Genomic DNA, 14,218 nt, shown 5'->3' with positions numbered 1-14,218 from the left:
CGACATTTACCTATATACGTTAGAAACCACTCAGTACGTTTCGACGCATACGCATTTCAGTACTGTCATGTACTATTTCATGTCATAAATTGTTATAGAATCAGCGTCACCGGAGAAGTCATCTCAAGAGATATGAGTAGGACAACGTCCTTTGCAACGCCTTGTGAACTTCACAGGCTAGATTCACTTAAATCCCAGTTTGTTTATGCCTTTTTTGGTGAAGATAACGTGCCAGTGGCAAGAGATGAAGTGGAGAGGTGGCTGAAAGGCGTACAAAGAACTTTAGGATCTCTAGGTAATATAAAATGTATTTGAATCTACTTGCCACTTTTGACTATAATGTTATTATCAATAGTCGACAACCTAGCTTATTCAACACTTTGGTTGTTTGCCGCTAATTTACATTTCTTAGGCTCTCTGTTAATCATAAGTCATAAGTGACTGTGTTTAATAGCCATAGCCATATTCCTCCTCTGTGGCTCAGTGGTGAGAGAGCCTACCTTTGGATCCAGGGGTCGCAATGGATTGTGGCCTTGACATTTACCTTTACCTGCTGTTTGAAGATTTTTGAAGACTATAATTCCATCACTTCAACTGTATTTATTTGTTGAAAAAAAAACAAAATACAGTCCTGCACACATAACAAAAAACTGATCTGTTACAGACCAAACCGCTAGGAACATTGTCTCCCTCTACAAATCAGTGATTCCCATACTTTTTCACCGGTTCCTGGACGAACTCGACGAAATCAAACATTCAATGTGTATCGCAGGAATCTGCCATAAAAAGGAAATCGAGGACTTTAAGTGTGAGATTTATACCCCGACTGTGGAACAACTGAATATTGAGTACACTCACCAATTGGAGGAATTACAAGTAAGTGAATTTTATATTTTTATTTGAAATAAGCCACAATTGAAGACTTTGGGACCAGAAGGGGACATGCCATCAAACAATATTTTGGAGAAAACATCATTTTAAACTTATTTTCAAATCCTGAAATCCAATTTTTACATTTTTCTGGGAAGTAAGTCCCATAATCGTTTGGAAATATGTTATTAAGAACACAATAAAAGTAACACAAATGTTTATTTTAACAGTTTTTGAGTTTTTGAACATGTTTTGAAAAGACATGAGGCTTATCCCCTTTTGTATAAAAAATTATATTCTAAAAAATGAACATAAAATGCAACAATAAAATAATTCAGTTGTCAATATTTTTAATATCTGAAGAGTTGCCCAAAAAATGTTCAATGTCCTTCCATCGTTTCTTGTGTAACCAATCATCAAAAATTAAGTCTTGCGCTTAATTTTTTTATGTCGTTGGGTATCCATGTGTATCCATCTAGAATTCGCCTTCTTTTCTGGAGTTGGCAAGAGACCTAGAGAAGTCTGTGGGTATAAACCTATTCATTTTCCTACAATAAAGTAGGTATTTTACTAAACAGGTATAAGCCACAAAAAACCTTTAGAACAATCCTAATATTTTTAGGTTCGAAAAATATAACATAAGAGGACAAGGCACACATTTAATAAACTTACTGTTCCTGAGTTTATATTTTCCGAATCGCTGCTACTTCCGGATACTGTATAGTCTTTGTCATCTTCGCTTTTATTTAAAAACGGATCTTGGTTACTGTGTTCAGACTCAAACTCAGAAAAGTCTATTTTCCGTTTACATGTACGAGAATATTTCGCCGTCATGTTGATTACTACTGTGGCTTGTCTCCTTCTGTTGCGATATAAAGTAATGGTAACACAATGGGACTTACTACAGCGGCGCCATCTATGAGAAAAAGCTAAAAAATTTTATTTTGGATATTAATATGGTCTTCAAATGTGCGATTTGAAGCCACCATGATGTGCGAAATTGTGGCTTGTCCCCTTCTGGTCCCCTTCAATTATTGTTCTTTTTCTTACGGTTCCTTATCCTTAAAGACGTTGGTCATTACATTTGACCATTTAACTTAGTTGCAGACGCCCTGAATAGTTCTATGGAGGTCATATTTGTCTACTGTCATAGGTTTTTAAGCCAAGAGTTGCGTCTTCTTCCTGGTCCCGTTTTGCTATTGATTTTGCCTTCGATTATAAGTTGGAGCAGTTCATACTTTTGATTTCTGACGATGTGACGAAAAATGTTGTGTATTGCGTTATTTTATTATAACCATAAGCTCTCTTTCTGTGTTCATCCTCCACAATACTTCCGCATTTGTCGTATGGCTCATATAGGATATTCCGAGCATTTTACGGTTACACCAGAGTTCGAATGCTCGTATTCTTTTTTGTGTTGCTTCTGTCATTGTCCAGTGTCCAGTGTGGCAAGGTGGAGAAAACATAGCACTTAAGTATTCTAATTTTCAATGAGATATCCAGTTAGCGGTTGCATAGAACTTTTTGCAATTTGTAAAACTTTTCGAGACGTGTTCTAATCTCTAGTGAGTGGTCCCAAGTTTCGTGAAGATTACTCCCAAGGTACGATATTCTTGTTAGTCTTTTCAGATCTGTTCCGTCGACATTGATCTTCACCTTGATGATTCAATACTGAATGATACTGACGCCAGTGACGTCAGAATTTAACTTTATGCCGCGAATGAAAAGAATTTTCTGACTACATCCTATATAATTATATCCACGTTTTTACCTACAGACCTGTTACACGTTAGATGCCAGACATCCAGCTGACAACTGGTTCCAGTCCTCGCTGAGGTTCATGCACAGGGGTAATGCTTATCAACATCGATGCTATGTCTGTCATTCTGTTCTGCCAAAGTGACCCCTACTTTTCCTTTGATTTTATATAATCGAATGAAAGATCTTCCAATAAAGTCATCCCATGAACGCAACTCAACAATTAAAATGTCTAGTTTACAAAATTATTGCCAAACTGTGTAAAATGTGATAAAAAATACTTGTTTTTAGAACGTCTGGGGACATAGCATAGATGAAATGACTGACACCATAAACGAAACCTATGCTTTCCTAACAGCCGCAGCCTGTTTGTGGGATCAGCATTTTATTCGAGTCAAAGAACTTCAAGACGTCGTTCTCAAAGATATAGAAGAAACTATAAGGAAAAATGGACACTTGACAGATGTGACTATTATCAATCTGTTGTAACTTATCGCACCCCGACTTCATTACTGCCATAACCCTGAAATCGCAAACTTTTCAGGAGAGCAAAAATAAGATGTTATGTGAACTCTTCATTTTTTTCTCTGCAGCTTCCTTATCTGTTGAAATGCTACATATTCACAGTTCTGCTCTACGGAATAGAAGCGTGGACACTATCTGTTGTATCTATGAATCGGCTCAAAGCTTTCAAATGTGGTGTTATAGGCGCATCTTACGTATATCCTGGGTTGACCGAATTACTAATGTGGAAGTCCTGCGTAGAATGGGGAAAGAGTGTGAAATTCTCATAACCATCAAAACAAAAAAATTAGAATATCTAGGACATGTAATGAGAAATCAAGCACGTTACGGCCTTCTCCAACTGATTCTCCAAGGAAAGATAAATGGTAAAAGAGGAACGGGAAGAAGACGCATTTCCTGGCTTCAAAATTTACGAAAGTTGTATAACACGACTACCACTGAACTGTTCCGCGCTGCGGTAAACAAAGTCAAGATAGTCATGATGATCGCCAACGTCCGAAATGGATAGGCACTTTAAGAAGAAGAAGAACTTCCTTATCTAAGTTAATCAAATTCTGCCAAATTCAAACAATGCGCGCATTGATTATGTGTGTAGCTATCTAATGCTATATAGTATTTATTTTTAGTTATTGACATTGCTTCACCCTGAAATTCACCCTTAAAATATGATAGAGCGCTATTGCTAAGGCAACCATATTCAAAATTCAAGGATTACGGAATATCAACCTGCCATATCACAGGTTATGGCACTAGAGAAGTTTTATTTTGAGTAATTTCTCTTAGCTAATAAATGCATTATCACAGGTTAGGGCAGTATTTAAAAATGAACGGTACTCATCACACAACCACTTTAGGCCACAAAGTAACGCAAACTGTTTTATGACGCGCTTACTAGCTGAGAGAGCCAAAACCAGAAATGGTAATAACAACAGAGGCGCACTATTTCGATTCTAAGATAACTAATTTATATGACCTTATGCCACAATGATAGCCCGATCAAAGAACAATCTGACCCAAAAAAAAATAAAGGAAGGATGAAAATTTGGGAATAGGTAGTTGAAATTGTCTATTATTATATAAGAAAAAGTTTACAATTCTACATCCTCTCCATTTTACAAAATTGCAGGGAATACCCCCCTCTCGAAGATGAAAAAAATACATTCAAAATAAGACCGGAATTGGATAAAATGACTAATTCTAAACAACTTTTCATCTATACAGTTTTTTCACTAAGTCAATACTTTTCGAGTTATTTGCGGGTGAATATGTTCATGTTTAACAAAATAAAACATGTTTTTGGACGGTTTTTCGGAGATAACTCAAAAAGTAAGTATTTTAGCAAAAAAAATATTCTTAGCAAAAATATAGCCCATAAAAAATTGAAAAAAATGGTGTATACATGAGGTCTGTAGACCCAGTAGAAGCAGAGTTGCAGCTAATGAAAAGTAGGTTCTTCTTCGTAAAATTACAAATCGAATATTTCAATGTGAAATAACCCAAAAACGGAGCACTTTTAGGGGAAAATTCATTTTGACTTTTTTAAAGTGTTTAAAAAAAGTTTTATTTTTGTTTCTTACAAAAACTTGTAATATTAAAATTAAGTGAATTACGCTCAAAATATTGTTGGCCCCTTTCATTTTTTGGTAAAAAAATCGCGATACTACCCCCTAATTAGCATCACATATAAATTTTAACATTACCACTTCACAAGTTACTTTGTCTATGTATAATTTATATGATCTGTAAGTTTTATCGGTTCAAAGTGCTTCGTTTTGAAAAAGCTGTAGGTAAAATGGCTTGAACGAGTAACTAATCACGAGTTTAGACAAATTTTGAACAGCCATAGCATAACCAATTTTTGTCTAACAAGAAAACAAAAAATCAAAAATATTCAGAAAGCAAAACGTACATTTTATTACTCTTTGAGATTTTTGGTATTCCTAATTTTTTTACGTTAATTCCATAAAAAATTGATTTTTTTCAAAATTAAAAAAATATTTTATTTTAAACCCAATTTTTTTCAAAACTGAGCACTTTGAACCAATTAAACTTATAGATAATATAAACAATACATAAGTAAAGTAACTTGTAAAGCGGTAACTATTAATTTTATTTTACAAGCTAATTAAGGGGTGAATTTCGCCATTTTTTACCAAAAAATAAAAGCGACCAACAATATTTTGAGCGTAACTCACTTACTTTTAATGTTAGAAGTTTTTTTAAAAAACAAAAATAAACCTTTTTTTAACACTTTAAAAGGCTGTAATGAATTTTCCCCGAAAAGTGCTCCGTTTTTTATTTCACATTGAAATATTCGATTTGGAATTTGACGAAGAAGAGTCTACATTTCATTAGCTACAACTCTGCTTCTACTGGGTCTGCAGACCTCACTCACACACCATTTTTTTCAATTTTTTATAAGCTATATTTTTACTAAGAATATTTTTCTCGCTAAAATACTTACTTTTTCAGTTATCTCCGAAAACCGTCCAAAAACATTTTTGTGTTGGTTGAAAATGAACACATTCACTCGCAAATAACTCGAAAAGTATTGACTTAGTAAAAAAACTCTATAGAACAAAAGTTACTTAGAATTAGTCATTTTATCCAATTCCGGACTTATTTTGAACGTATATTTTTTCACACCCGAGAAAAAATTTTTCACCCCGTGTATTCCAATTTTTGTAAAATGGAGGGGATGTAGAATTGTAAACTTTTTCTTATATAATAATACACACACCGGCAAAATTGACCGAACACCTTAAAAATGGGACATGTTTGATGTCGCAAATTTCCTAAACCTGTTGTCCAATTTGAGTGATTCTTTTAGTGTGTTATAGCCTTATTAGTTAAGAATATCGGTGTAATAATATTGTTACTAGATAGGTAAATGTTATTTTATACCGGGTGTTACAATCATACTGTGTTTTTTTCTTAAAGTTCGGAACACCCTGTGGAATATTCTAGCATATATAAAATATTAAAATTAAAACTCGATTGTAGACTTAGGCTTTGTTAACATTTTCTTTTTGGATTCATTTGCTTAAGTTGGAAAATAAAAAAGTTATGTGCTTTAACAACTAGCTATGTTTTTTATCAATAAATCCTCATAGTAGGGGAGGAAAGTATGCTAAATTTGCAGTTACTCGAGCGTTATGGGGACCTATTGGATTGTGAAGAGTGGGTGCTAAAACCAAAAAAAGTTAAGTAAGTTTTCCATAAAGTGTGGGACTCTCCATTTTTTAATTTAGTTTTCCATTTCCACCAATCGTTTTTTCCGATTATAGCGCCATCTATCCATAATTGGAAAAAATGTTGCGAATAAAAGTTGCTTATTTTTACGACAAGGATCCAAATCTACAATAAAAATTGGGGGCTCCTATTTAAGATTTTAAAGTAACCCCCCACCCCACCTCCGTGGGGGTCGTGTTTGATGCCATTCGATAGATTTTTGAAAAATAATGAATAGGTGTATTTTGCAGTTTTACGATATGATGTTCATTTCGCGAAATATCGTGGGTTCGTATTTAAAATTTTTAATTTACCCCCACCCCTCTCCGTGGGGTGTCACGAGCCCCCACGGAGGTGGGGTGGGGGATTTCATTTTAAATCTTAAATAGGAGCCTCCAATTTTTATTGCAGATTTGGATTATTTACGTTAAAATAAGCAACTTTTATTCGACACATTTTTTCGAATTATGGATAGATAGCGCTATAATCGGAGAAAAATGATTGTTTCAAATGGAAAATTAAATTTAAAAAAAAATGAAAAGTCCCCCACTTTATGGAAAACTTAACTTAACCTTTTTCTGATTTTAGCACATACTCTTCGCAATCCAATAGGTCCCCATAACGCTCGAATAACTGCAAATTTAGTATAATTTCCTCCCCTACTATGAGGATTTATTGATGAAAAAGATGGATAGTTGTTAACGCACATAACTTTTTTATTATCTCACATAAGTAAATGAATCAAAAAGGAAAATGTTAAGAAAGCCTAAGTCTACAATCGAGTATTAATTTCAATGTTTTACATATGCTAGAATACTCCAAAGGTGTTCCAAACTTTAAGAAAAAAAACACAGTATGATTGGTACACCCGGTATAAAATGATATTCACCTGTCTAGCAACAATATTATTACAACGATATTCTTAAATAATAAGGCTATAACATACTAAAAGAATCACTCAAATCGGACCAGTGGTTTAGAAAATTCAAGGCATCAAACATGTCCCATTTTTGAAGTGTTCGGCTAATTTTGCCGGTGTGTGTAGACAATTTCAACTACCTATTCCCAAATTTTCATCCCTCCTTTATTTTTTTGGAGGTTTTCGTAAAATTTTGCGTTCCCTGATCGGGCTATGAAGTCAACGCCTAAAGGAACGTGCTGGGTCAAAAAACAAAATTTATATTTTTTTGGAGTTATGGCACTATTAAAGTCGTAGTGCGTTATGAGTAGAGAGCGGAATATATGCAAAGTGCATATAGATGCATATATTGCATATTTTCAGACAACAAACACAACATTGCATATTTAAGCTAAACACGATTTATTTTGCATATTTTAAAAATAAATTATATAAAAGTTTAAAATTTTCCTCTCTTAGTTGGAATTTTATAACTTCGATATGAACGAGCTCGCTATTTATCTATCTATCGCTTATCTGGACTTTCCCATTACTACCTGAATTTAACAATTATGGGTGTTCCCAGAAAAATATTATTTTATTAGCGTAGCAAGTCGTAGGTATCTACCTGCTTTTAAGGGTCTAATAATTATTTTGTCAGTTTCCGGCCAACATTTGTTTAAAGTAAACGTTGTATCGTATTTAGTGTTTTTGAAGTGATTGGTATATATTAAATTTAAATATGTCTACCATTCAAAAAAGTGCTTGGATAAAGTGTTTTCCCGAGTTAAAGCTAAGTGGAGACAAAGTATTTTGCAAGGCCTGTTCCAAAATCGTAAGTTACATTCATTTTCACATTTCATTTTTTAAATGAGGAACTGACAAACAAAAGCATCATGTCCCACAAAAGAAATTTTTTTGGAAAGAGTGTTTTTATTCGACAAATTCGCTTTTACTTCTATAAAGACGGACATAGAGAGAAGCATCAAAATACAAAAATCCATCAAATTGTAGACAATTCCGCTTTTGTTCTTCAGCTTAAGTAACGTACTTTGTTCTTTAAGTAACGTACAAATTGCTAAAGAACTTATGTTCATAAAAGTTAATTTTAGTTTTTTACCAGATCTAATAAAGTCATTAGAACAAAGGAATTTACAATTAAGTGATTCGGTTAATCTTGTTAACACTTTTTCTGCTCATTGTCAAAAAATTCCCGGAAATACATGGATTACAATTAGAAATAAATTAAAAAATGTTTTAGAAAAAAATGAGGGCTTCGATTGTTTGAGGAAAGTTGTACGTATTTTTGAAGGCAACTTTTCTGAAGATCTTACGACTTAATATATTGTTTTATTTTTGAGCATTTTTAATATGCATTTGCATATTTAGACAAATTTAGAAAAAATACCTGCATATTTGTAGTAAAAGTAATGCATATATATGCGCATATTTTGGTAATGTTGTGTTCAGTGGCGGCTCGTCAGAGGAGGCAAGGGAGGCTCAGCCTCCCCATAAATTTTTTACACACTCTATACTGTTTTGTTTATCATGAATCGCGAAAACAACAATTACTCTCACTATTATACAACGTGTAAATTCCATATTATCACTAATTATCCATACGTACGGAGCATTAGCATTAGAACGCATGATCGCGTCTCAGTTTTATTACATATTATTGTAGGCAGGACCCTGGGTTATCCCGAGATGCACGAACGGAGCCGAGAAGCCCAGCATTCTCCGTTGCTAATGCTCCGTGCAGCGCAGCAGGCGTTTAAGGAGACCCGGTCTCCTAACAGTGGCATCTACGGCGCCATCACACGCTGCCCGGAGATATACCAAGGGAGGCAGAGTAGCTTCTCAGCTCCGTTGGGTGGTTGGGTGCGTCTCGGGACAACGAATTTTAGGGTCCTGACTAAAAATAATGAAAAATCTAAAAGTGCGAATTTTGTTATGAAATTTGGTATGTGGGGTTATAATAATATTTGGAACAACTTGCTCAAATAACTTTTTCCGATATCTCTAACTCAAAGCAAAATATCGGTAATTTATCGTGTTTTTGAATTCGCAGTAGGCCGCGTTTAGAATTAAAAAATTCAGTTGAGTATCTTAAAAAATTTGAAGCTTATTATGTATGGACTGCAAAACTTCAAATCTGTATTTATTTTGATATGCATAGGTATCTATTTACAAATAGATGGAATTGTTAACAAATAAACGACACAAACTTTGGTATTAAACTTTTACTATTAGACTAACTATTCTTAAAATGATGATATCTTGAAATTATGAATTAGGATGATATTATGAAATGTAAATAAAAAATGGTCAAAAGATGGGGCCTTAAATTACATTTTTTGGCGCATTTTTTTGCTAGTGCAAATTTGTCTAGATATTTTACAGTTAGGTATAGCCTCCCCTATTGTAAAAATCACGAGACGCCACTGGTTGTGTTGCATATATTCCGCTCTCTAGTTATGAGCAATCTAATACGAAGACATGTTTTTAGACGTACGAAGCTAGTTTGAACATAGAAATTGAAAAACTTATGGAGGGAAGTAACGAGAAAGATTTATCCAATGCTTTGAATAATATTTATAACATACTAGATAAAATGGAGTTGTCGTAAGTATAAATCTGAATAATATTTATAACATACATAGATAAAATGGAGTTGTCGTAGGTATAAATTATAATTAACTTATATGAACTAATTGTTCAATCACAAATTTGCCCCCTAATGTGTAATGTTATATTCATCTTAACTTCCTATAGATCTATATTATAGAATTTTGCCTATTTTATCTATTTGTCTTTTATTGATAGTAGTAGAGATAAAAAAGGCCAAGGAAAAGTGGTTAACAGATCCATGCATAGAAATAGAAGAGTATGGTAGAAAATACGACAGCTTTTATATTCATAAAAAATAAAAGAGCTAGCGAATACCAAAAAGCGAGCACACTATGGGAAATTCAGAGATAGTAATGGTGAACTCATTGCAGACATCAAAGATAAACTAAGATTTTAGCAGAAATACATAATGAAGCTCTTCCACAATGATATAGTGATACAAGAGGAACCACAGGATCAAACAAGACCGGAACTAATAACGTGCGAATTAGAACAGGCAATTAGAAATGCAAAAACAGCAAAGGAAGTGGGCCCGGACCAGATAGCCACTGAGCTAATTAAAAGCATTGACGAAGAAACACTGCATACACTTTTAAATTTATTTAACACGGTTTGTACAATATGAGTACCTAGTACCCCAGGATTGGTTGCTGTCCGCATTTGCACTAACAAAGTCACTACATGCGACAGAATGCTCCTAGTTCAAAACAATTTCTTTGATAAGCCACACACTTAAAATATTCCTCAAAATAATGCATGGAAGACTATATAAAAAAAATAGAAGAAGATATAGATGTCACTCAGTTTGGATTTAGACGTGGACTAGGAACGAGTCTAGCAAATAGTTAACTAGCAAATTAACCTAGCTAGTTAACCTAGCAAATTTACAGTATTTGATGGAAAACATAAACACTCATACCAATAAGTATGATCTAAAACTGAACATCAAAAGGACTAAATTCATGATTGTAACGAAGGAGCTATACACCAATGTAAATTTAACCATAAATAATCAGCTAGTTGAAAGAGTTACGTCCTACAAATATTTAGGGGTTTGCTTCACTGATACTAATGACCAGACAAGAGAAATCAAGAGGCGAATAGAGATAGCGAGACAGTCGTTTGTTAAAATGAAAAAGTTCCTATGCAGCCGGGACATAAATATAAACTTAAGAACAAGAACGTTAAGCATCATAAACATCAAAAACATTGAGGCATTCGAGATGTGGTGTTACAGGAGAATGTAGAAAGTACCATGGACAGAAAGAGTAACAAATCAAGATGTTTTGCTGAAGAGGGGGTAGGAGTGCGAAGTCATAAAAACCATACAAACGAAAAAACTGGAATATCTAGGCCACATAATGAGAGGAGAAAAGTACTCTCTGCTAAGACTCATAATCCAAGGAAAAATCTCGGGAAAGAGAAATGTGGGACGTAGGAGGATTTCCTGGTTGCGAAATTTAAGGGAGTGGTATGGGTGCAGTTCAATACAGTTGTTCAGAGCTGCAGCCAACAAAGTTAAGATTGCTGTGATGGTAGCCAACCTCCAATAGGAGACGGTACTACAAGAAGAAGAAGAAGGAACGAGAGAGCCTGTGTTCGCTTTTAACGTTCTCGCGCAAAGACGACTAGATATGAATCAGCATCTCTGTGTCTGCTTTATAGATTATCAAAAGGCTTTTGCTAGAATACGACATCAAAACGACGAATCCAAAAGATATCGTGGATTTTGCACACTTGCAATGTTCTTCAAATGATGAATTCAGAATGTCTGCTCATAAACAACACAAAGAAAAGAAAAACAGAATACTTCGGCCATATAATTAGAGGACCTAAACACCATCTAATTCGCCTTATAATACAAGGAAAAGTGAAGGGAAAGAGATGGATTGGTCGAAAGAAACTTTCATGGTTGCGTAATATTAGACAATGGTGTGGTTCCACGATAGAAGAATTATTTCGCGCAGCAGCCCGTAGAGAAAGATTTCAAGAACGCGTAAACATGATTTCAGCCAACATCTGAATACGGACACAGCACCTAAAGAAGAAGAAGATTTATATTGGATATATATCGAAACCAAAAAATATTTACAAGAGTTATAGCAAATCTTCTACGATATGATGTACCTTGCCTTAAATCACTGTAAGCATACCATTATTTATCAATAATTAGATTATAATCTATTCAGAGTGTTTTCATACAACTTTTGTTTTAAATGTACCTTTTTAATAAAACTTTTTAGTTACAAAACCCAAAGTATTAACGAAATGGAAGTCGTTAACAAATATAAAAATATGATGAATGTAGGCATAGAAGTTCTAATGGCTGAAGTTAAAAGATTTCTTGACGTACATCCTCCGGATTTTGAGATGGACCCTAAAATACAGAGGAGACGGGCCAGTCAAATAACTTTTTACGAAATCGAAGAACCTATCCTGCCAATTCAGATTCTATACTGTGTATTTCAAGTTGCTGCTGTTAAAAACTGGATGTTTGGGTAACTGGCGCAGCTAAAGCTTCTCCTTTATCATTATCTACATTACCTATACTACACATACGGTGCTACATCCCTTAAACTGATTTCTGCTCCATTCCATGTCGAACTCATTACTACTGCTATCGGTTTACAGCGTAGTCCGACGCGTCCTGACTCCTAACCGCCATCCTTCTCTGTATAACCATTGTTGGGCGGATTTCTCTTTCCTCTAGTTCTTTTTCACTTCTCTCTATGTTGTTTTGTTTTTATGTCATCAATTATTGTATGTGTGACTCCCACTATTTCTCGTATTCTCTCATTTGGTATCCGATCTCATCTTGATTTGCCTGCTGCTCTTCTCCAGATAGACCGTTTCTGTTCCTAGTAACATTTTCTCTGTTCTTTTTTTTAGTGGCTCAACTTCACTGCCATATGTGATTACAATTTTAAGTATGGTATTGTACAGTGGCGTGCGGTGACTTTTTTGAAACGGGAAGCGATTCAATAAGGATATAAAAATATTTTCTTAAGGGTCGAGGGTCGAGCCACTTCCCACCTGATAACACTCTGATGCGCAGGGGCTCTCTATCAGCAAAGTACTTAATTATGTGAGACGTCCTGCGTACAAGGACTCACACACTAAATCCGTGACGCGTGAATGCGTGAGGCACTCTATTCCCGCTATTTCTAGTGACTAGTGACCTATCATTGATCTGTATTGCTAGCTCGGGCCTTGAGTCCTCGCGCCGGGTTAGGTTTTCTAAAGAAGAATCCTATTTAAAAAAAATTTTATACTCCGAGGCATTTTCCACAACACACAACTTTCACTAAAATGACACTTATTTATACTCGAGGTCTCGAGGCTAACTTTCAATGTCTGTCTTCGCTTGTTGAATTTCTTTTAAACTCTTAATTTGAAACTCTTAATGCACCTTAATACTGCAAAACTTCGTTCAACTGATACACTTGTGGCTGGGATAGTTGGTAGTATTAATTCACACAACTTGACCACTTCACACAGTGACTTGTTTAAACCAGTAGTTATAAAGAAATCCCAGATTTCTGGGTATTTCTTTATCATTAATGTCAGTTGTTTCATAAATGACACTTAACTGAGAATGCAAAGCTGGGATATCAAAAAATTTTCATTATTTAATCGTAATGAAATAAATTCCTCTGTGGGAAATTTTGATGAATTATAATTAGAAATATTAAGATTATATATTTATATAATTCTACAAATTTTAAATCGTTAAAATTTTGAAAGCTAGAATTCATTTGTTGTAGAATATTATTAAAAGGTCTCTTTGTTTCCTATGTTTTCTATGTCTCTCTATCTCCGAAATTATTAATCTTCATTATTTTTCTTTCATGTTCAAACCCCATGTTTAGTTTTATCCCAAATATTTTTAAACTGCTCTCATTTTTTTTAATTATCGTATTAATAAAGTCATCAATTTGTCTTATACAAAATGCAATACCATTTGATTTCTGTAAAATGTCAAATATAAGATCAGTAAAAGGAAAAATCTCTGCAAAAAATTTAAATCTAAATATTCTTTAAGCGAATGTATGTAATACTAATATCTAATATCTAATACCTAAGCTAAGCACCCCTTAGCAGCAGTAACAGTCGGAGCATCTCACTTTCGCGAAGGCGATAGGATAAGCGCTTCCATGGTACCAAAATTCGCGCGACTAGTGGGTGCGGTCATTGAACTCTGACCACTTTTTAAACGGGACAACTGTACGACAAGCGGCGATTTTGAGATGCGCTTCTGTCAGGAGTGGACCAAATAGTTGAATTGTGTGCATATTGAGTTCGTTC

The 14,218-nt window shown here is 34.4% G+C and overlaps 1 protein-coding gene across 3 annotated transcripts in view; it reads left to right on the top strand.

The window, feature by feature from the left end:
* The window catches only part of LOC126879219 (uncharacterized), a 74,653-nt gene that overhangs the window by 21,549 nt on the left and 38,886 nt on the right, over positions 1-14,218 (top strand). The window contains exons 5-9 of one of the 3 annotated variants that reach the window (XM_050642273.1): positions 99-295; positions 665-876; positions 2,920-3,093; positions 9,792-9,907; positions 12,157-12,411. In XM_050642273.1, coding sequence (XP_050498230.1) covers positions 99-295; positions 665-876; positions 2,920-3,093; positions 9,792-9,907; positions 12,157-12,411 — 954 coding nt within the window. The remainder of the gene's footprint in view (positions 1-98; positions 296-664; positions 877-2,919; positions 3,094-9,791; positions 9,908-12,156; positions 12,412-14,218) is intronic. The other 2 variants (XM_050642276.1, XM_050642274.1) reach the window with 2 other exon arrangements.

The sequence above is a fragment of the Diabrotica virgifera genome, chromosome 1 (genome assembly GCF_917563875.1).
Source record: "Diabrotica virgifera virgifera chromosome 1, PGI_DIABVI_V3a".
Lineage (NCBI taxonomy): Eukaryota > Metazoa > Arthropoda > Insecta > Coleoptera > Chrysomelidae > Diabrotica > Diabrotica virgifera.
This window is presented reverse-complemented; position numbering and strand designations above follow the sequence as displayed.